The following is a 25,346-nucleotide window of genomic DNA, read 5'->3' as shown; positions in this document are numbered from 1 at the left end:
AGGCTTCCAGAAGTAACCCTCATAAATGCAGCTTTGGATGTGAATGGAGTATAACGAACATTGCCGTACAGCAGAGTGCAGAGCATTAGAAGATCTTAGCTCGTGTAGAGTTTCTCAGCAGGGTGCTAATGGCTCACAATTGGAAGATAGGAAAATAGACAATGCAGATCTGGATGTGACTGGAGTATAATAAATCACATTTTCTAGTGTACAATGTATTATGTTCTGACTGTACTTCAGCTAAGCTTATAGTGCAGCTTTAGACACCAGGATGCCAATGGGTTGTAAGCAGAACTGTCACTGCAGCTCTGGATGTTACTGGAGCATAATGTATGTAAATAGGTGCAACAAAGGATCTATACACTGAATACAGAGGAGATCATACAGAATGCGGGGAGACGTGCAGGATCTGGTGCGATATCTCCAGTCTGCGGCACATGATGTTACAGGTCCACATAACAGGTCAAAGCGACATAATATCATCTACAACTTCATATCCTATCATATCATATACCTATATTATACAGTGTCACATCTTATACTCCAGTCACATCCAAAGCGGCATTCGCAGTCTGGTTGGGTTTGTGTTTGGAAGCAGCCCTGCGAGGCATGCTCCAGCTCTGCGCACCACAGTTTTGTAGTCTCAAATCTGCTGACAGATTCCCATTTTTACAAGTAATATTTCATGACAAGATCTCTGCTTGCTGTCACTGAATGAGAAGACATTTCTATTCTGAGGCAGTAAATGTTCATCACTGGATGCAAACACTGATCGGTGATCTGTAGACAGTGCTCTGTGAGCTGCAGACAGTGCTCTGTGAGCTGCAGACGGTGCTCTGTGAGCTGTAGACAGTGCTCTGTGAGCTGCAGACGGTGCTCTGTGAGCTGTAGACAGTGCTCTGTGAACTGCAGACGGTGCTCTGTGAGCTGTAGACACTGCTCTGTGAGCTGTAGACAGTGCTCTGTGAGCTGCAGACAGTGCTCTGTGAGCTGTAGACAGTGCTCTGTGAGCTGTAGACAGTGCTCTGTGAGCTGCAGACGGTGCTCTGTGAGCTGCAGACAGTGCTCTGTGAGCTGCAGACGGTGCTCTGTGATCTGTAGACGGTGCTCTGTGAGCTGCAGACGGTGCTCTGTGAGCTGTAGACGGTGTTCTGTGAGCTGCAGACGGTGCTCTGTGAGCTGCAGACGGTGCTCTGTGAGCTGCAGACGGTGCTCTGTGATCTGTAGACGGTGCTCTGTGAGCTGCAGACGGTGCTCTGTGAGCTGTAGACGGTGCTCTGTGAGCTGCAGACGGTGCTCTGTGAGCTGTAGACGGTGCTCTGTGAGCTGCAGACGGTGCTCTGTGAGCTGTAGACAGTGCTCTGTGAGCTGCAGACAGTGCTCTGTGAGCTGTAGACAGTGCTCTGTGAGCTGCAGACGGTGCTGTGTGAGCTGCAGACGGTGCTCTGTGATCTGTAGACGGTTCTCTGTGAGCTGTAGACGGTGCTCTGTGAGCTGCAGACGGTGCTCTGTGAGCTGTAGACGGTGCTCTGTGAGCTGCAGACAGTGCTCTGTGAGCTGCAGACAGTGCTCTGTGAGCTGTAGACAGTGCTCTGTGAGCTGCAGACGGTGCTCTGTGAGCTGCAGACGGTGCTCTGTGATCTGTAGACGGTTCTCTGTGAGCTGCAGACGGTGCTCTGTGAGCTGCAGACGGTGCTCTGTGATCTGTAGACGGTGCTCTGTGAGCTGTAGACGGTGCTCTGTGAGCTGCAGACGGTGCTCTGTGAGCTGTAGACGGTGCTCTGTGAGCTGTAGACGGTGCTCTGTGAGCTGCAGACACTGCTCTGTGAGCTGTAGACAGTGCTCTGTGAGCTGCAGACAGTGCTCTGTGAGCTGTAGACAGTGCTCTGTGAGCTGCAGACAGTGCTCTGTGAGCTGTAGACAGTGCTCTGTGAGCTGCAGACGGTGCTCTGTGAGCTGCAGACGGTGCTCTGTGAGCTGTAGACGGTGCTCTGTGAGCTGCAGACAGTGCTCTGTGAGCTGTAGACAGTACTCTGTGAGCTGCAGACAGTGCTCTGTGAGCTGTAGACAGTGCTCTGTGAGCTGCAGACAGTGCTCTGTGAGCTGCAGACAGTGCTCTGAGAGCTGCAGACAGTGCTCTGTGAGCTGCAGACAGTGCTCTGTGAGCTGTAGACAATGCTCTGTGAGCTGCAGACAGTGCTCTGAGAGCTGCACACATCCAGAGCAGCTGCACAGATATCTCTGCTGGTTTGCAACAATGTATCAGTCTGGCAGTCCACAGAGCATTGTCCACACTGGATACATTGTATCTACTTCTCAGCAGAGAGCATGATGGGGTATGGACAGGACTTTTGGGTGATCTCATTCACTGACAGCAAGCAGAGATCTTTACCTGGTAGATTTGGAGAGGCACATTGGAGATTATTGGAGTCGTCTTTGTCCCCCAGTTCTTGTTCTGTCATTTTGCGGCTCCATATGTGATACTAGGACACGTGGCGTCACCGCAGCAAATAGGGGGCTGTATACGGCACACGGATATTAGGCGTATAGCAGAGGGCCTGACATTGCTGTGATAAATCGAGGTCGCTCTTTAAGCCTCGCTACATATCAGGGCAGAGGACAGAATGAGGCCCCCCCCTGTGCGGGAACCAATAGGACGAGCCCCGGTAAGGTGCAACGTGTCCTACTTTCAAAGTTCAGCGCCTCAGTCGGGGGCACGGTAATTACGGCTGACTTGGATGAGCGGCATCTGCTGTGAGACGCCCATAAATTATTCACCAAAGCCGCATAGATTTCTCGCTTATGATAACAATCCGACCGCCTTCAATTTAAACTGTTTTGCTCTATTTCACAACAAAAAAAAACAACAAAAATTAAAGAAAAAAATCAGTTTTTCTCAGAAACGAAATTGATATTTAGAGCATTGGTCAAGAAGAGGCTTCTCGCACCGGGGAGCGTCCATCACTAAGGAAACACCATGTTATCTTCATTGCTGGCCATTTTTAGAAGTGTCAATCAATGAATCGGGAAAGAAACAAAGATTTTCCTTTTTTTTTTTTATGTTTTCTTTGTTCTTGATGAGTTGTCAGTAGAGAAGAAGAAATTTGACGTCCTCAAAAGTTGACGCAGAAAACTTTTTGCCAAGGATGTTCCTGCCCCGGGGTCTGACGGTCACTGATCGCTGTTCTCCATATTTTCAGACGTTGTTGGGTTCAGCTGTGAAATCAACCATTTCGTAATGATTTTCACCTCCTGAATTCAAACCTGACAATGAACATTTGTAGTTCTCTCTTGTTTCTATGATATCAGAGTTTTCCTTTCACTGCTACATAGAATTGATGCATAAAAGTTTCAGTACTGTGAAACATTATTATTTTTGCAAATATAAAGATGCAGAATATTTTGAGCCAATTTTCAGATATTTATTTAGAGGAAACTTTAGTAACAATTCCAATTAGTAAAACGTTTAAACACTATAGTGAATTATAAAGTTATAGAAATTGCTCTACAACATTTGCTCCTCATTCAGTGACGACTCTTTTTTGCTTGTCTCTTGTACTCCGGCTTTGGATCATCTCTTACGATTGTCCACAGTAATCTGCAGCATTGATGGATTCCATTTTCCTTGATATCTTTTCTCCATAGCTGCAGTATCTTGGTGAAGTCTCTCACTGTACCAGTCACTCCCTGCTCCGCTGTTTGGTGGAGAAAAGTCAAGATGCGAATGCAGCTGCCGGAGGTGGACACATGCCCCAATGCCCTTCAAAATAACCCTGATAATAATTACTGCCACGCAGCTCCCCCAAATAATAGTGCTAATCAGACCCTGCCCTTCAGGAACAGCTGCACAGGGGCCCAAGAGGTAAGGGGGCCACTATCCCCATCTCCAAACCAGGTGGCATTATACATTATGATGAGATATTGGACTGTATAGAGAGCCCTACTGTTCTTGCACAGGGGCCCCATTTTAGTCTGTGTCCACCAAAGCCTTAAATTACCTAGAAATAACCTTCAAGTGCCCTAAATAAGTGCCTTATAGTGACTAATTCTAAGTGCATTGCTATAAGGCTCATCATGGAGGTTGACCCATTTCTGGCTCAGGCTTCAGCCTCCGACCAATAGGACCTGGAAGACGGAACCAGAACATCGGGGGCGCTTTGAATAGACAGCTATGGGCCCCTCTGTGCTCCGTGATATGCAGATTGCCACCTGTAGATACATTTCTAGATATTCAGCTCCAGGATCAGTACTGACATTATGTTCCATCCACTGATACATAAAGTACGGTGAGTGTGTTCTGAGTGCAGAGATGAGCGGCGCCCTCCTAATACTGACACTGTCCATTTACTGCTGTCACTCATCCTTCTCTGAAAAGAGCCGCCACATAATGACTCTATTCTCCGGTAATCAGAGGCAGGGAGGACAGAGAATGGAGAACTGAAGAAGCGCCTGTAGAATAGGGAATAGACACCAGTCATGTAATATCCAGATGTAGCAGAGCTGAAATCACCCTTCAATCTGCTTCTTTTCTGCAATGTTTTAACACTTTCAGTGCAGTTGTCAGTTAATTACTAGACAGAAAGATGACAAAATCAGCTCCGCAACAGGAAAAAAAAATAAGAATCATTCAGTTGCTTCCTGAGCTAATGAGTGGAAACTCACTACGATGTCTTCCATACACTGTACACACAGACATGAAGGTTTCCTGCTCTTTTGTCTCTATGTAGCACAAGTTCAGAGGATGCAGCAGCAGCAGCAGCATGGAGGACATTATACAGCAATATTGAGAAGTGTAGCTGTGAGTCCAGATCTGGGGGGGATAAAACACTTACTATAAAGCAGCAGCATCATGGAGGAAATATACAAAAGCACTGAGCAGTGTAACTGTGAATCCATTTCTGGTGTTAGATAAAATATTCACTAGAATGCAGCAACATGGAGGACATTATAAAACAATACTGAGAGGCGTAGCTGTGATTTCAGATCTGGGGGGATAAAACACTATAAAGCAGCAGCATCAGGGAGGAAATATACAAAAGCACTGAGCAGTGTAACTGTGAATCCATTTCTAGTGTTAGATAAAACATTCACTAGAATACAGCAACATGGAGGACATTATAAAACAGTACTGAGCAGTGTAGCTGTGAATCTAGATATGGGGGAATGAAACGCTATAAAGCAGCAGCATCATGGAGGACAAGTTACAACAGCACTGAGCAGTATAACTGAATCCATTTCTGGTATTGGATAAAACATTTACTAGAAAGCAGCAGCATGAAGCACATTATACAGCAGTACTGAGCTTTGTAGCTGTTAATCCAGATATGCAGGGGAGGGGGGGATAAAACACTAGAAAGCAGTGCATGGAGGTCATTATATAGAAAAGTAAACATGATATCTGTGAATCCAACTACCTATCCATCTATCTAGCTACTTTCTATATATATTTTCTCTATCGTTCTCTTCGCATACATTCTTACAGTAATCCCTAGTCTTATTACGCAGGCTTTCCCGTTGCCGCTCTCTAGTATTCTGCACATAGCGAGGCTGTCATCTTATGATTCATTGCAGAATTACAGTTTTCCATTAGTGTAATTCCCCCTCTGTTTACCGGGACATGTATGAGGACAAACACCTTGAACCGTAAATTCCACACTTCCATCCCATGAATTGATAACTATATAATATTCTCATTCTTATGTCGGATAATAAATCAGGCTGATCGCAGGTTGTGAGAATTAAGAAATACTACATTTTAATTATCCAGAGCAGAAATCCCAATGCAGTGATGTCTTCCATACAGTGCACGTAGCTCCCCAACCTACAGAAGATTATATGGCTATTTCTCTCCCCCTTAGTATATTGCACTTCAGGTGGAATATTAATAACTTGTCTTGGTATTCTGGGTGATCTTTTAGTAAAAGCATCTACATTTAAAGGGGCAGTCTCACCTTGTGTATTAAGCAGCTCTCAGCTCTGCGCTTACCTTCTTTCCTGGTATCTGGAGGGGAGTGACAGTTCTGGGGGGGTCAGCAGAGCTATAGTATTAGCATAACTTGTGCTGAGCATTATAGTCCTGAGCCTACACTGTTATCATTGTATTTGCATGTAGAGGTAACAGGACATTTTTACAAATTGCTCTGGATGCTGGAGATGGTGGAGGCTGGTGACTTTCCATGATAAATAACAGCAGCTTGTTAGGAGCTTAGACGGAGGGAGATATATGTGAGCAGCTAACTGCTGTATAGAAATCAACAAGCTGGAGAGAGCTGACTGGGATTTCCTGAATTAACTCCTCTCCTAAAATATAACCACTACATATAATCAGCCAGGGTCTGAGCTCCTTGGAGAAAAGCTGTACACTATGTAAGATAAAAGCTCTCATAGCAGGAGAATGACAGCAGTTAGAAAAAGCAAGTCAATTGCAAACATGCTTCTTTTCATGCTGTCTAACACAGGAAGGTTTATCTGCAATACAACACACTGTGTCTCCAGGCTGTACAGACTTGTTGCAGATCCAGTCTATAGGTATTTCCAAAATTCAATTGAGTATTGGTATAATAAGAGGTCTGAAACAAATTGATAGTGTTGTGGCAAGGACATTTATGAGAGGCACAATTTAAGAAGTTATTGGTGAGCAGAACACACAACATATTTTTGCATTTATGTCATACATTCTGTAACCATTTACTATTGATTAATATCATAATTTACATATATAGTGACCACAACTCATTGTTTTCTCAGAGGAAGACCATCATGCATAGACAGGAGCTCCCTTTAGTGGTGACTGCAGACAAAATGGTATCATGTATGTCTGTATACAGGGAGCTCCCCCTAGTGGTGGCTGCAGACAGAATCTTATCATGTATCTCTGTATACAGGGAGCTCCCCCTAGTGGTGGCTGCAGACAGAATCTTATCATGTATCTCTGTATACAGGGAGCTCCCCCTAGTGGTGGCTGCAGACAGGATCTTATCATGTATCTCTGTATACAGGGAGCTCCCCCTAGTGGTGGCTGCAGACAGGATCTTATCATGTATCTCTGTATACATGGAGCACCCCCTAGTGGTGACTGCAGACAGGATCTTATCATGTATCTCTGTATACAGGGAGCTCCCCCTAGTGGTGACTGCAGACAGAATCTTATCATGTATCTCTGCATACAGGGAGCTCCCCCTAGTGGTGGCTGCAGACAGAATCTTATCATGTATCTCTGTATACAGGGAGCTCCCCCTAGTGGTGACTGCAGACAGAATCTTATCATGTATCTCTGCATACAGGGAGCTCCCCCTAGTGGTGGCTGCAGACAGAATCTTATCATGTATCTCTGTATACAGGGAGCTCCCCCTAGTGGTGGTTGAAGACAGAATCCTATCATGTATCTCAGTATACAGGGAGCTCCCCCTAGTGGTGGCTACAGACAGAATCTTATCATGTTTCTCTGCATACAGAGAGCTCCCCCTAGTGGTGACTGCAATCATAATTTTATTATATAACTTTATGTCTATGCATGGGATTTGGAGCTTTGTATCAAATACACAAATCTCTCACGTCATTAAAGATACATATATAAAATAAATAATCTATCGAGAATTAATAAACTACAGATTTGTCTTTCCTTACTTTTCCTTTTGGACTCAGCAAATCCCAAACAGTATGAAATGACCAACCTTAATAAAACAGAATTTCCAGATACTTTGTAGGGAGATATTTATGCTACATGTTTCTATATGCGGTCACCCACTGATGTTACTATCAGGTCACAATAATCTATTGACTTTATATATTGAGAAACTAGAGTCCGTAATCGTATTTGTGGAAAGGTAACGGTGGATCCATCTGTATCTGGATTACAATTAGCCACAGTTACAAAACATTTTGAAAACAAAAATCTCAAAAAACAAACAAACATTGATATTTTATCCATCTGAAGCTTCAGTGAAATACAGCGCTCATATATTTTATTACCGAGTGCAGAATAACCAACATTCTGGAAATATCACAAATCGCATTAGTGCCAGGTTCTTTTTATTACCATGTGATCTCCTGATATATAAAAAAGAAAACCTAAGGCTGATATCAAGCAAACAGACATGAATCCAAAGCCAATGGCTCGTAGCCATCGCTGTTTTTTTGGGGTTTGCATTGTGCTCAGTTCTCTCATATTTAAATTACATTTTAGAATCTATTAATGTGAAACTGAAGGTTCTAAAAAAAGAAGAAGAAGAAGAAGAAGAAGAAGAAGAACTCCAGGACTAACTGCAACATAACTATGTCTGATCATGACAAGGGGATTGCAGAGTGTGAACAGTGGCTCAGGGGAAACAGCATTTCCCAACTAAAAAAAGAAAGTTACAAACTTCTGGAAAGGCATAAAGAGAAAAAAGAAGACTGTGGCGACTGCACATCACTGACCTGTAGACCTGGCATTCGCTGTTTCAGTTGTCTCTGTTCCTCATGGGCGTGACCCAGTGTTCAGGCTATACATGTCAATGGGCTATAACAAGGCATTACTATTGAGATGGACTCTTCTGTTCCTCCCCATCACAACCAAACGTTCAGTATCACATGATCCACACCCCTTTCTGGACATCACCAGCACCATGAAGAACTTAGCCAAACACAACAGCATTTTTTGTGCCTCTGCAGACAGAGCTGCCCCATGTAATGTCCAAGGGCAGCAAAGCAATAACAAGAACATACAAAACCCTCCAGATAAATGCAGCAGTGATCACGGTAACTCTTCCAATAAGAAAATGATCAGTCGTCAAAAAAGTAGATAAACTACGATCCTCGTATCGTAAAAGGTTCTGCAGTTTTGTGATATCAATTTCTCACCATTTCTCATAGCTCTGCTTGCTGTCAGCGGATGGAAACATTCCTATGTATATTTACAGGGGGGAAATCTTTTCTAACATGAAGCATCTAACTGGTACTGTTACAATGAATGTATACAATCCATTATTATGATATGCAGTTAATGGCCTGAAATATATTTTACCTGCACTGAAACATTGTAACAATCTGTCAGGAAACAGGGAAAAATATTGTGTTTGAGTGTCAGCACCTTAGATTTAGCCTTAATAACATATAACCCAAGGGATGTATACAGTGTCATTGTCACAATGTACAATCACAGCCTTTAACAGGGTTGTTTTGGGCTAAATACATTTTTTTCCCCCCAGGGTAATGGATATGAGAAAAAAAAATTCAGTTATATAAACCTAAATACGGCACAGTCTGCTCCGTGGTCTGTGCAGGGACAGGAAGCGGTAATGTCACCATTCCACCAGAAGTCAGACCACTGCAGCTGGTGATTGGCTGCAGCAGTCAGATGACTTTGACAGTGTAATTCATCTGATGACACTGGATGCGGATGGATGCAGCGGGTGAGTATAACTAAGTTTGTTATTTTTTTATACATCCAGTCCTTTGGGCAAAATGTGATTTTGTCCGGAGAACCCCTTTAATGTAATTTGAGTCGGGGGCTCTTTGCTAAAGAATATTGTGAAGCACCGGACTTGACTTCTTAAAATTATACTGAGATCTCAGCAATAGATCTGAATGTAATTTAAGTCTCTGCTGGTAAAGAGGATTGTACATATTCACTAAAAGCAAGCAGAGGTCTTGAAAGTGGTGATGAATTACACACCAAGAACACAGGAAAGTTGCCGAACTTTTCATTTGACATCAATGAAGTTTCATAGGCACCAAACCAAAAAACACCTTTAAATTAACCTTTACTGTAAAACTTTTTTTTGCCTGGAGTTTGACCTCTTGATATTGGAGAGAAGTCCCCACCGCTCCCCAGTATGTCCCCAATATATGAGCAGGAGGTGGCATCTACCTGTTGGATTCAGATGCCTCCAGGTGATGATTGGATCTGGGCGTCCATTGGCGATGCACACCAGAGTCACGTTGCTGCCTTCATTCACAGTGATGTCTGCAGAGATGTTGGAGATCTTTGGTGGAACTGGAGAATGAAAGGACAGGAAGAATATAAACATAATATATAAATGTTTCCTATAATATATAGCATAATATATAAATGTCTCCTATAATATATAACATAATATATGTTTCCTATACTATATAAATCTCACATCTGATACATTGTAAGCAGTTTATAAAGTGCAACCTCTAAGACCACGTTCTCACCTGTCGTATGCACTGCGCACTTTCCGTGCATCAAATGAACAGTGTGATACAATACAATAACGTGGATGAGATGTAACATTCGCAGACCCCAGATCATCCCTATATACAGACCCCAGACCAGCCCTGTATACAGACCCCAGACCGGCCCTGTATACAGACCTCAGACCGGCCCTGTATACAGACCCTAGACCGGCCCTGTATACAGACCCCAGACCGGCCCATTATAGACCCCAGTCCAGCCCTGTATACAGACCCCAGACCGGCCCAGTATACAGACCCCAGACTGGCCCTGTATACACACCCCATACCGGCCCTGTATACAGACCCCTGACCAGCCCTGTATACAGACCTCAGACCGGCCTTGTACACAGACCCTTGACCGGCCCTGTATACAGACCTCAGACCGGCCCTGTATACAGACCCCTGACCAGCCCTGTATACAGACCCCAGATCATCCCTATATACAGACCCCAGACCGGCCCTGTATACACACCCCAGACCGGCCCTGTACACAGATCCCAGACCGGCCCTGTATACAGACCCTAGACCGGCCCTGTATACAGACCCCAGACCGGCCCATTATAAACCCCAGACTGGCCCTGTATACAGACCCCAGACCGGCCCTGTATACAGACCCCAGAACAGCCCTGTATACAGACCTCAGACCGGCCCTGTACACAGACCGCAGACCGGCCCTGAACACAGACCCCAGAGTGGCCCTGTATACAGACCCCAGAGCGGCCCTGTATACAGACCCCAGACCGGCCCTGTATACAGACCCTAGACCGGCCCTGTATACAGACCCCAGACCGGCCCTGTATACAGACCCCAGTCGGTCCCTGTATACAGACTCAATCTTTCCAGACTTTCTAAAAACAACTCTACTGTGCCACCCTACAGTGCAGATGCGGTAATGCAGCCTTATTTCTATATAATTCCTCTATTCCCGTCACTCATTAGGATCCTGACTGCAGATTCCCTCCAGCCTCCAGGTGAGAGGACACAAGGATGAATCCGAGTGACTGAGCGGCTCTGACAAGGTTATGTATTATATATGCTGGATATTAAAATAAAACACAAAACGCGTCGGGCAATAAATCGCGGCTGGCAGGCGGAGCGCCGGCTTCCCCGGCATTAGGGCGGCAGCGTCTTCCACCATTTGCAGGCAGGTGCGGACGCTGACAATGTTTTATAGACAGTAGGAGAGATCGTCCTGTTTGTTGCAGACGTGTCATCACTACATAAAAGTATTATTTGTCTTATATGGATATAAAAGTAATTGATCCGGAGCTGGAATCATACTACTGCTGGATCCTGGTACCAGAACTGGCTTTGGTTAGAGATTTCTAACTGACAGGAGCAGTGCGAGCTCTGATATAACCTGAAGGATATGGAAACGTTCACAAATAATAAAGAAAGCAATACTGCAAATACTGAACTGAAAAATATCTCCCACCGTTTTGTGTTCACAGCTCCTGCGCAGACCTATGTCATTCATGTGCAGTCTGAACCTCAGTGATGCTGGGAGTACCACCAGTACCAGGGCTATTGGGCAGTAGTCAGTAATAGTAGGAACAGAGCACGGGGACCACCAGGACCAATAGAAATGGTGGGATCAGCAGCTGTATGTGGGGTGCTGGGAACAGGATCACTGCCAGCAATGCTCATAGTGCAGCAACTGCTGGGGACCCCGGGAGACCCCTCACCACCGGAAATACTGCCACAAGCATCACTACTGGGAGGGCTGTTACTACTGGGCATACTGGGAGGACTGCTACTACTGGGAATATTGGGAGCATTGCTACTACTGGGAATACTGGGAGGACTGTTACTACTGGGAATATTGGGAGCATTGCTACTACTGGGAATACTGGGAGGATTGTTACTACTGGGAATATTGGGAGCATGGTTACAACTGGGAATATTGGGAGGACTGTTACTACTGGGCAAACTGGGAACATTGTTACTACTTGGCATACTGGGAGCATTGTTACTACTGGGCAACCTGGGAGCATTGTTACTACTTGGCATACTGGGAGGATTGTTACTACTGGTCATACTGGGAGGACTGCTACTACTGGGAATATTGGGAGGACTGTTACTACTGGTCATACTGGGAGGACTGTTACTACTGGGCATACTGGGAGCATTGCTACTACTGGGCATACTGGGAGGATTGTTACTACTGGTCATGCTGGGAGGACTGTTACTACTGGGCATACTGGGAGGATTGTTACTACTGGTCATACTGGGAGGATTGTTACTACTGGTCATACTGGGAGGACTGTTACTACTGGTCATACTGGGAGGATTGTTACTACTGGTCATACTGGGAGGACTGTTACTACTGGTCATACTGGGAGCACTGTTACTACTGGTCATACTGGGAGGGCTGTTACTACTGGGCATACTGGGAGGATTGTTACTACTGGTCATACTGGGAGGATTGTTACTACTGGTCATACTGGGAGGACTGTTACTACTGGTCATACTGGGAGGATTGTTACTACTGGTCATACTGGGAGGACTGTTACTACTGGTCATACTGGGAGGATTGTTACTACTGGTCATACTGGGAGGATTGTTACTACTGGTCATGCTGGGAGGACTGTTACTACTGGTCATACTGGGAGGATTGTTACTACTGGTCATACTGGGAGGATTGTTACTACTGGTCATACTGGGAGGACTGTTACTACTGGTCATACTGGGAGGATTGTTACTACTGGTCATACTGGGAGGACTGTTACTACTGGTCATACTGGGAGGATTGTTACTACTTGTCATACTGGGAGGATTGTTACTACTGGCCATGCTGGGAGGATTGTTACTACTGGTCATACTGGGAGGACTGTTACTACTGGTCATACTGGGAGGACTGTTACTACTGGGCATACTGGGAGGATTGTTACTACTTGTCATACTGGGAGGATTGTTACTACTGGTCATGCTGGGAGGATTGTTACTACTGGTCATACTGGGAGGACTGCTACTACTGGTCATACTGGGAGGACTGTTACTACTGGTCATACTGGGAGGACTGTTACTACTGGTCATTCTGGGAGGACTGTTACTACTGGTCATACTGGGAGGATTGTTACTACTGGTCATACTGGGAGGATTGTTACTACTGGTCATACTTGGAGGATTGTTACTACTTGTCATACTGGGAGGACTGTTACTACTGGTCATTCTGGGAGGACTGTTACTACTGGTCATACTGGGAGGATTGTTACTACTGGTCATACTGGGAGGATTGTTACTACTGGTCATACTGGGAGGACTGTTACTACTGGTCATTCTGGGAGGACTGTTACTACTGGTCATACTGGGAGGATTGTTACTACTGGTCATACTGGGAGGACTGTTACTACTGGTCATTCTGGGAGGACTGTTACTACTTGTCATACTGGGAGGATTGTTACTACTGGTCATTCTGGGAGGACTGTTACTACTGGTCATACAGGGAGGACTGTTACTACTGGTCATACTGGGAGGATTGTTACTACTGGTCATACTGGGAGGACTGTTACTACTGGTCATTCTGGGAGGACTGTTACTACTGGTCATACTGGGAGGATTGTTACTACTGGTCATACTGGGAGGATTGTTACTACTGGTCATACTGGGAGGATTGTTACTACTGGTCATACTGGGAGGACTGTTACTACTGGTCATTCTGGGACGACTGTTACTACTGGTCATACTGGGAGGATTGTTACTACTGGTCATACTGGGAGGATTGTTACTACTGGTCATACTGGGAGGATTGCTACTACTGGTCATACTGGGAGGACTGTTACTACTGAGCATACTGGGAGGACTGTTACTATTGGGCATACTGGGAGGACTGTTACTACTGGGCATGCTTGGAGCATTTTTACTAATGGGAATATTGGAAGCACTATTATAACCAATGGGAATATTGCGAGCACTGATACTACTGGGCATATTGGGATACTTAATATTGGGAATATTGGGAGCACCGTTACTACTGGGAATATTGGCAACACCGTTACTACTGGGATCACTTATAACTACTAGGAATAATCAGTGCAACATTAATTTTGTATTGGGAGCATCGCTGCTACTGGGAATATCGGAAGGATCACATTACTTCTGAGAATATTGGAACGATCACATTACTTCTGAGAATATCGGAAGGAACACGTTACTACTGAGAATATTGGAAGGATCACGTTACTACTGAGAATATCGGAAGGATCACATTACTACTGAGAGTATCGGAAGGATCACGTTACTACTGAGAATATCGGAAAGGATCACGTTACTACTGAGAGTATCAGAAGGATCACGTTACTACTGAGAATATCGGAAGGATCACGTTACTACTGAGAATATCGGAAGGATCACGTTACTACTGAGACTATCGGAAGGATCACGTTACTACTGAGAATATCGGAAAGGATCACGTTACTACTGAGAGTATCAGAAGGATCACGTTACTACTGAGAATATCGGAAGGATCACGTTACTACTGAGAATATCGGAAGGATCACATTACTACTGAGAGTATCGGAAGGATCACGTTACTACTGAGAATATCGGAAAGGATCACGTTACTACTGAGAGTATCAGAAGGATCACGTTACTACTGAGAATATCGGAAGGATCACGTTACTACTGAGACTATCGGAAGGATCACGTTACTACTGAGAATATCGGAAGGATCACGTTACTACTGAGAATATCGGAGGGATCACGTTACTACTGAGAATATCGGAGGGATCACGTTACTACTGAGAATATCGGAAGGATAACGTTACTACTGAGTATATCGGAATGATCACGCTACTACGGAGAATATTGGATGGATCACGTTACTACTGAGAATATCGGAATGATCACGCTACTACGGAGAATATTGGATGGATCACGTTACTACTGAGAATATCGGAAGGATCACGTTACTACTGAGAATATCGGAGGGATCACGTTACTACTGAGAATATCGGAAGGATCACGTTACTACTGAGAGTATCGGAAGGATCACGTTACTACTGAGAGTATCGGAAGGATCACGTTACTACTGAGAATATCGGAAGGATCACGCTACTACTGAGAATATTGGATGGATCACGTAACTACTGAGAATATCAGAAAGATCACGTTACTACTGAGAATATCGGAAGGATCACGTTACTACTGAGAATATTGGAAGGATCACGTTACTACTGAGAATATCAGAAGGATCACGTTACTACTGAGAATATCAGAAGGATCACGTTACTACTGAGAATATCGGAAAGATCACGTTACTACTGAGAGTATCGGAAGGATAACGTTACTACTGAGAATATCGGAAAGATCACGTTACTACTGAGAGTATCGGAAGGATCACGTTACTACTGAGAGTATCGGAAGGATCACGTTACTACTGAGAGTATCGGAAAGGATCACGTTACTACTGAGAGTATCGGAAGGATCACATTACTACTGAGAATATTGGAAGGATCACATTACTACTGAGAATATTGGAAGGATCACGTTACTACTGAGAATATTGGAAGGATCACGTTACTACTGAGAATATTGGAAGGATCACGTTACTACTGAGAGTATCGGAAGGATCAAGTTACTACTGAGAGTATCGGAAGGATCAAGTTACTACTGAGAGTATCGGAAGGATCACATTACTACTGAGAGTATCGGAAGGATCACATTACTACTGAGAGTATCGGAAAGGATCACGTTACTACTGAGAGTATCGGAAGGATCACGTTACTACTGAGAGTATCAGAAGGATCACATTACTACTGAGAATATTGGAAGGATCACATTACTACTGAGAATATTGGAAGGATCACGTTACTATTGAGAGTATCGGAAAGGATCACGATACTACTGAGAGTATCGGAAAGGATCACGTTACTACTGAGAATATTGGAAGGATAACGTTACTACTGAGAATATCGGAAAGATCACGTTGCTACTGAGAATATTAGAAGGATCACGTTACTACTGAGAATATCGGAAGGATCACGTTACTACTGAGAATATTAGAAGGATCACGTTACTACTGAGAATATTGGAAGGATCACGTTACTACTGAGAGTATCGGAAGGATCACGTTACTACTGAGAGTATCGGAAGGATCAAGTTACTACTGAGAGTATCGGAAGGATCACATTACTACTGAGAGTATCGGAAGGATCACATTACTACTGAGAGTATCGGAAAGGATCACGTTACTACTGAGAGTATCGGAAGGATCACATTACTACTGAGAATATTGGAAGGATCACATTACTACTGAGAATATTGGAAGGATCACGTTACTACTGAGAGTATCGGAAAGGATCACAATACTACTGAGAGTATCGGAAAGGATCACTTTGCTACTGAGAATATTGGAAGGATCACATTACTAGTGAGAGTATTGGAAGGATCACGTTACTACTCAGAGTATCGGAAAGGATCACGTTACTACTGAGAGTATCGGAAAGGATCACGTTACTACTGAGAATATTGGAAGGATCACATTACTAGTGAGAGTATCGGAAGGATCACATTACTACTGAGAGTATCGCAAAGGATCACGTTACTACTGAGAGTATCGGAAAGAATCCCTTTACTACTGAGAATTTCGGAAGCATCATTTTACTACTGAGAATATCGGAAGGATCACGTTACTACTGAGAATATCGGAAGGATCATGTTACTACTGAGAATATTGGAAGGATCATGTTACTACTGAGAATATTGGAAGGATCACGTTACTACTGAGAATATTGGAAAGATCACGTTACTACTGAGAATATCGGAAGGATCACGTTACTACTGAGAATATTGTAAGGATCACGTTACTATTGGAAATATCGGAAGGATCACGTTACTACTGAGAATATTGGAAGGATCATGTTACTACTGAGAATATCGGAAAGATCACGTTACTACTGAGAATATTGGAAGGATCACGTTACTATTGAGAGTATCGGAAAGGATCACGTTACTACTGAGAGTATCGGAAAGGATCACGTTACTACTGAGAATATCAGAAGGATCACATTACTATTGAGAGTATTGGAAGGATCACGTTACTACTGAGAGTATCGGAAAGGATCACGATACTACTGAGAGTATCGGAAAGGATCACGTTACTACTGAGAATATTGGAAGGATCACATTACTAGTGAGAGTATCGGAAGGATCACGTTACTACTGAGAGTATCGGAAAGGATCACGTTACTACTGAGAGTATCGGAAAGGATCCCTTTACTACTGAGAATATCGGAAGCATCATGTTACTACTGAGAATATCGGAAGGATCACGTTACTACTGAGAATATTGGAAGGATCATGTTACTATTGGGAATATCGGAAGGATCACGTTACTACTGAGAATATCGGAAGCATCATGTTACTACTGAGAATATTGGAAGGATCACGTTACTACTGAGAATATTGGAAGGATCACGTTACTACTGAGAATATTGGAAGGATCATGTTACTACTGAGAATATCGGAAAGATCACGTTACTATTGGGAATATCGGAAGGATCATGTTACTACTGAGAATATTGGAAGGATCACGTTACTATTGGGAATATCGGAAGGATCACGTTACTACTGAGAATATTGGAAGGATCATGTTACTACTGAGAATATTGGAAGGATCACGTTACTATTGAGAGTATCGGAAAGGATCACGTTACTACTGAGAGTATCGGAAAGGATCACGTTACTACTGAGAATATTGGAAGGATCACGTTACTACTGAGAATATTGGAAGGATCACGTTACTATTGGGAATATCGGAAGGATCATGTTACTACTGAGAATATTGGAAGGATCACGTTACTACTGAGAATATCGGAAAGATCACATTACTACTGAGAGTATCGGAAGCATCATGTTACTACTGAGAATATTGGAAGGATCACGTTACTACTGAGAATATTGGAAGGATCACGTTACTACTGAGAATATTGGAAGGATCATGTTACTACTGAGAATATCGGAAAGATCACGTTACTATTGGGAATATTGGAAGGATCACGTTACTATTGAGAGTATCGGAAAGGATCACGTTACTACTGAGAGTATCGGAAAGGATCACGTTACTACTGAAAATATTGGAAGGATCACGTTACTACTGAGAATATCGGAAGGATCACATTACTACTGAGAGTATCGGAAAGGATCACGTTACTACTGAGAATATTGGAAGGATCACGTTACTACTGAGAGTATCGGAAAGGATCACGTTACTACTGAGAATATTGGAAGGATAACGTTACTACTGAGAATATTGGAAGGATCACGTTACTACTGAGAATATTGGAAGGATCACGTTACTATTGGGAATATCGGAAGGATCATGTTACTACTCAGAATATTAGAAGGATCACGTTACTACTGAGAATATCGGAAAGATCACGTTACTACTGAGAATACCGGAAGGATCACGTTACTACTGAGAATATTGGAAGGATCACGTTACTATTGGGAATATCGGAAGGATCATGTTACTACTGAGAATATCGGAAAGATCACGTTACTACTGAGAATATTGGAAGGATCACGTTACTACTGAGAATATTGGAAGGATCACGTTACTACTGAGAGTATTGGAAGGATCACGCTACTACTGAGAATATCGGAAGGATCACGTTACTACTGAGAATATTGGAAGGATCACGTTACTACTGAGAATATCGGAAAGATCACGTTACTACTGAGAATATTGGAAGGATCATGTTACTACTGAGAATATCGGAAAGATCACGTTACTACTGAGAATATTGGAAGGATCACGTTGCTATTGAGAGTATCGGAAAGGATCACGTTACTACTGAGAGTATCAGAAAGGATCACGTTACTACTGAGAGTATCGGAAAGGATCACGTTACTACTGAGAATATCGAGAGGATCATGTTACTACTGAGAATATCGGAAAGATCACGTTACTACTGAGAATATTGGAAGGATCACGTTGCTATTGAGAGTATCGGAAAGGATCACGTTACTACTGAGAGTATCAGAAAGGATCACGTTACTACTGAGAGTATCGGAAAGGATCACGTTACTACTGAGAATATCGAGAGGATCACGATCAGTAACTTCTCGCTAACACAAACATCAGTAGAATTGCAGCGTTTAACACCCATACGCCCGGACTTGTCCCCGCTCTCCTCGCCGCCTCTTTTCTAGATGGCTTCTTTCTCAACAACCGCTTCTCCGGTTTCTCTCCTGGGTCTCCGACTAAATAATTTCTTTTATTTGGTGTCTCTCATTTTCAGTTTCTCGGCTCCAGGATCCGTGTTTAGTCAGGAATGAAACAAAATCATTTTCTGCTTTACTTGCTGCAGAGTAAATAGAGGAGCTGCTACCTGCCTGGTGCTTCTTAATGATCCCTGTATGTTTTTTAAGAAGCCGCGCAGCACATGTGTTATTATGGTAAAGACCCAGGTACGAAATATTCTTATATCACATCCATTGCAAATCAGGTAACTCTGGGAAAAGCAAAAAACAAGGTTTATAGTCCTTACGATGAAGAGTTGTTAAAATGTAAATTCAATTCTGTTACAATTTATGAAATTACGATCCATTTAAAGGGGCGGTTTAAGGACATTGGTTCCATTGGGAAGAGGATAGCGTTATGTAGCAGCATTGTGACCTATGTGGTAGCCCATGATGACCCAAGCTCAGGTGTACCACATCCCTCTTCTCATGCAGTTGGGAAGGGGCTCTCATCTACTGGGTGGGCTTGGATGGATTGGAATACCCAAATAAAATAAATGGCACCAGATCTTATTAAAAGAGTAGTATCAAAAAGAGTTGGAGTTTTTGAGCACTGTGTCCATTTATAAGGGTGGTCTAAGGGCATTGGCTCCATTGGGAAGAGGATGAAGTTCTGCAGCTGTAATATGGCCACGTAAAGCCTCATAGTGACTCCAGCTCGGGTGGCCACATCCCCTTTCTTAATCGATAGGGTGAGAGTCTCCAGTGTTTCCCATCTACACAAGAGGAGGGTAGAATTAGTCTGACACGCATGCTTTTGGGTTGGTATTTTTATCTACTAGGGTAGGTTGGGAAGGAGTATAGAGGGCAAGCCCAACTGGAGTTTTTGTTCTTGCTCCTACCTGTTTTAGTAACCCAAACACTACTAGGATCTCACCTGCTGGGTATAAAGTTTTCAAGCATTTTCAGACTCTAAAGAGATTTTATTGAGCACTGATTATAACGCCAAGCTACCAGCAGAGGTGTAGGTATGCAGCCAATGGATGCCATGACACTACGGGATCTCCACGCTCCTCCGATGCTCCGCTCTTCAATCATTCTTCTGTCCCTTTAGTTCCAAAGTAGAAAAGACAACCAAAAAAGACCAATCATTTTACAACTGGAGGGTTATTGTTATTTTCCCTCTCTGTTTGATTGGATGGAGAGGCTTTTGCTTTCTGATAAAACACATTGGCACAAGTTAAACTGGATAGAATCCACCTGGTGCCAAAAAGGAGGTTAACTCCAGAAACCACAATTCCGAGTGAAAACTGTTGACCGTGAAAAGAACATGAAGGAACCAGATGGCCATTACACAAACGCTTGAGTATAACAGTCTATCAATGTGTTCATCCAAGTTTTTCAAAGTAGTCATCAATGTGAAACCTCTCGAAAATAAAGACCTCAATCTTGAAAGACTCTGGAAGAATTCAAGTTCATATCCTGGTTCCCATCTACAGGTGTCACCGTTAGGGTTTTGGGATTCTTGTTAAATCAGACACATTCAGGGTCAAGGTCAAAACACTCACTATATCTCTTGAATTCCACTGAAGTCACTTTTGTGCAAACCGATATGTCCAACATTAATTTTTCACAAATTTCTGCTACTACTCAGAGAGCCCGTGTCAGAGTAGTAGCAGAAATAACCGATATTCGCCTCTCGTACTTGTCCTCTTCCAGCGCTGTTGGCGCCGGGTCTTCCAGTGTTCATGTGTCATTACATTTTCCATTAGCTGAACATATCCCTAGATGGGTGGTGTGAGATGACTAAGGGCTATTTCAGACGTCTGGGATCTCTAATTACAATGCACGGACTGATCACACATCTCCTGAACCGAGCATGAAAGCCTCATTCATAGAAATATATGAAACTGGCAGGAGATGCACAGCCCATCCAGGTATTGCAATCTGAGATCGGACCCATGATCACAGATGTCTAAAAGACTCCTAACTAATGAAAAAAAAAATATATGATTTCGATACTCTGTCGGGAGACGTTTATGCTAAATGTGCCAGGTGGTTGTTGTGGTATGAATTGTGAATTGTAGCCTGTTGTAGGTTGGGTTAGTATGTTTGGATAATATATGGTCTTTGAATCTTGAGTTAGAACTCTTAAAGGGATTATCAACTACTTGGACAACTCCTTCTTAATATCCCTAGTTGAATAATATGATATGACCAACTAAGAAAAAATATGATTTTGATACTCTGTCAGGAGTAGTGATGAGCGAGCATACTCACAAGTACTCGATACTCGCTCGCCGAGTATTTCCAGGATGCTCGGGTGGATGCTCGGGTCCTCTCCTTGCATGTTTGGCGCTCTTTAGAGAGCCAATGAACATGCAAGGATTGCCTGCCACTCACTGTAATGCCGTAGCCATGTTGGTTATGGCATTACAGTGATTAGCTGGCCGCACAGTGTCATCAGGTGTATATCAGACCTGGCGCCGCCATGCTCGTCACAGTCACTCCGGATCAGACAGTGTAGGGAGAGCTGCTGCGGCGTCAGGGAGAGATTTGCTTGTTTCTAGTTAGTGTAGGTGTACCAGACTATATTAGAGACACATATCCATCTCATCAAACAGTCCTTCTAAGGACTAATCCATCTGCAGAGATATCAGGTAGGCAGTGTATATAGGCAGACAGGCAGGGTATATAGCAGACTGCAGTACATATAGCACAAGAGGCTCCATTCCAGTTCTGCCTTCTGCTGCTCTTAGATATTTCTATACAAAGTCCCAGGTCTCAGGGGCCAGGAATAATTTTCTTTGGATCTTAATCCTCATTATTTGCTTAAAAAGCAATCCAGAAAACACAGTTTTTTCTTGTTGGCACTGCAGAATACAGCCAGGTCCTTTCCATATTACAGCGCTAGAAATCCAGGTATTTAAAACTCTGTTTTCTCCGTCACACGGATCACATGTAAGTTCACTCCAAACTCAGTCATTTGTAGTGAGCGTGGAAGATACTGTCCTCCATTTAAAATGGGCAAGGCACGTGGCAAGGGACGGGGAACTGCACGTGATGGTGATGGTGCATGCAGAGGACGAGGCCGAGGCCGTGGGCAAGCTGAAATTGTGCTACAACAAACACCCACATCTTCTCACCTGACCTTCCTGTCCCAATTCCTAGGGGACCGCAGCACACCACTATTGAACCCGGAGCAGTGTCAAGAGGTTGTTGGTTGGATAGCAGATAATGCTTCCAGTCACTTAGCTACCACCACCTTGTCTTCCACACGGTCAAGTCTCAGTAGCCATGAGTCTGGACCGCATATTCCTCACCCTGATCCTCCTTCCTCCCACCATGTCGAGTACCCAGAGACAACTGATCCCACACTTGGACACTCTGAAGAGATGTTCACTTTTCCATTTATAGATTCAGGCCTCTCGTCCGGTCCACTTGAAGCGGGGCAAGAGGAGATTGCATGTAGCGATGCCCAAATATTTGAGCAGCCATGGTCACACGAAGGCGAAGGTGGGAAAGTGTCACAAGAGGTGGATGATGATGAGACACAATTGCCAGAAAGTCAGGAGGAGGACCAGGGTGCGGAAGTGGAAGACGAGGTGGTGGATGATATAGTAACTGACCCAACCTGGCAGGAGGACATGCAGAGCGAGGACAGCAGCACACAGGGGGAGGGAGGCAGAGCACCCCAACAGGCAGGAAGAAGCAGTGTGGCCGCAGACAGAAGGAAGGCAACCGTTCCCCGTAGCACCAACACGAAGGAAGTTGCCAGTACAACTATTAGGTCTTCCCGAGTCTGGTTGTTTTTTAAAGACTCTGCCGATAACCCCAAAAAGGCCATTTGCACCACCTGCCAGGCCAGCATCAGCAGGGTTAGCAAAATGACCAGCCTGACCACCACCAGCATGATCAGGCACATGGCAGCAAAGCACCCAACTTTGTGGGCCGAACCCCAGGGTCCAGGAACAGTGTCTGCGGGTGGCACCATTGCTTCTTCCTCTGTCGTGCCTGCAAGCCAATCCCCTGTCCATGGTGCATGCGAAGATGCCTCCTGCCCTGCACCTGTCGTTGCACACTCTGAAGCAGCCGCATCAGGAAGCACGTCCTTGTCCCAGCGCAGCGTTCAGTTGTCCATACCCCAGTCCTTGGAACGCAAGCGCAAATACGCAGCCAACGCCCCACAGGCCACACTACTAAATTCTCACATTTCACGACTGCTTGCGCTCGAAATGTTGCCTTTTAGGCTCGTGGAGACGGAAGCATTCCACAACCTGATGGCAGCGGCTTTCCCTCGGTACTCGGTCCCCAGCAGCCACTATTTCTCCCGGTGTGCCGTCCCCGCATTACACAAGCTCGTGTCCCAAAGCATTAGCCATGCCCTCAACAACGCAGTTACTGGGAAAGTCCACCTGACCACGGACACGTGGACAAGTGCTTGTGGGCAGGGACGGTACATCTCGCTGACGGCACACTGGGTTAACATAGTGGAAGCTGGGACCCAGTCGGACCTTGGAACGGAACACGTCCTCCCGACGCCCAGGGGTAAATGTTTGTCAGCCCATACACTTAGTGCATGGTCATTACAAGTATAGGAGGCCCGCTCCTTTCTAATGGGAACATTTTTTATGAGGCCCTCCTCCACGTCTCTTCCAAGGGGCATTGGAGTGCCTCCCAATTTTTGGTAGCCCTTGCATTCACTGCATAGACCCACTTCCTAATAATGGGAATATTTTTTTCAGGTGGCCCTCCTCTAAGTCTCTTCAAAGGGGTATTGGAGTGCATCCAAATTTTCAAAGTGGTATTGGGGTGCGTCCAAATTTTGTGCAGCCCTGGCACTCACTGCATATGCAATAACAGTATAGGAGACCCACTCTTTAGTAATGCGAACAATAAAACATAGCCGGCTGATGGCCCTTTAAGAATGGTAAAGGCCGCCTGATGGCCCTATAAAAATAGGCTTTGTGACTCTCAGAGTCCCTCCTTCATAAATGAAACACGATGTGTCTGATGATATCTCACACACCACATGGCCAGATAAGGTTGTAAAATGTTAAAATGACATTTCCTGGAGAATGCATTTGTCTTGGTTGAAAGCAATGCAAAAGTGCAAAAAAGTACGTGTGAACATAGCCCAAGGTGTGGAGGAGCATTTTTGTTTTTGGTTATTTATTTTGCTTTATATACAAGTCATTACCCTGGAAAGGATGTTTCTTAACATATTTCCCAGGAAATTCCATTTTTGTTTCGTTTTTGTATGTTTTATTGTGAGTCTGTAAAAGTGGCGTAATACCTCTGACCACGTTGTTGACAGCAGTGACCTGGGGGTCAGAAATGCTTCCAGGGGTCTTCCCCATGCTGTTCCCATGTTATTTGAGCACTATTCCCATCGATTTGGGCAATTTTTAGGCCTTCTGCAGACCGCCGGGGGGAGCCGCCTGAAAAATGCTCGAGTTTCCCATAGACTTACATTGGGCTCGTTGCTCGGGTCGAGCACCCGAGTATTCCAATGTGATCGACCCGAGCAACGGGCACCTGAGCATTTTAGTGCTCGCTCATCACTAGTCAGGAGATGTCTATGCTATACAGTATGTGCCTATATAAAGCCACCTAGGTGGTTGTGGTGTGAGTTGTAGCTAGTCGAGGGTTTGGTTAGTATGTTTGGATAATGTAATGACTTTGTATCTTGAGTTAGAACTCGTAAAGGGGTTATCAGCTATTTGGAAAACTGCTTCTTAAATACTGTATTCCCCAGTAAGATAAAAACAAAAAAAGCAGATACTCACCTTCCGCTCCGGCACCGGTCCAGCAATGTCAGGCCCGGGTCTCCCAAGGCTCATGTGACATTATGATCACAGTTAGTCAGAGGCCACCAATGTGCCACAGGGCTCACCTGGCACAACAAGTTCCTGGGAGACTCAGTGTCGACATCACTGGTGCGGGAGAAAAGTATCAGGTACTGTTATTTAACACTGGGA

At 44.3% G+C, this 25,346-nt stretch overlaps 1 protein-coding gene across 2 annotated transcripts in view; it reads right to left on the bottom strand.

Annotated features, from left to right (window-relative positions):
* The window catches only part of LSAMP (limbic system associated membrane protein), a 1,076,006-nt gene that overhangs the window by 386,682 nt on the left and 663,978 nt on the right, over window positions 1-25,346 (bottom strand). For both annotated transcript variants that reach the window (XM_073668587.1, XM_073668588.1), the window contains exon 3: window positions 9,851-9,976. In XM_073668587.1, coding sequence (XP_073524688.1) covers window positions 9,851-9,976 — 126 coding nt within the window. The remainder of the gene's footprint in view (window positions 1-9,850; window positions 9,977-25,346) is intronic.

This window comes from Phyllobates terribilis, unplaced genomic scaffold, assembly GCF_046119375.1.
Source record: "Phyllobates terribilis strain yellow unplaced genomic scaffold, ASM4611937v1 Scaffold_2__4_contigs__length_985480577, whole genome shotgun sequence".
NCBI classification, from domain to species: domain Eukaryota; kingdom Metazoa; phylum Chordata; class Amphibia; order Anura; family Dendrobatidae; genus Phyllobates; species Phyllobates terribilis.
The sequence above is the reverse complement of the archived record's forward strand: the minus strand, read 5'-3'. Positions and strand labels throughout refer to the sequence as shown.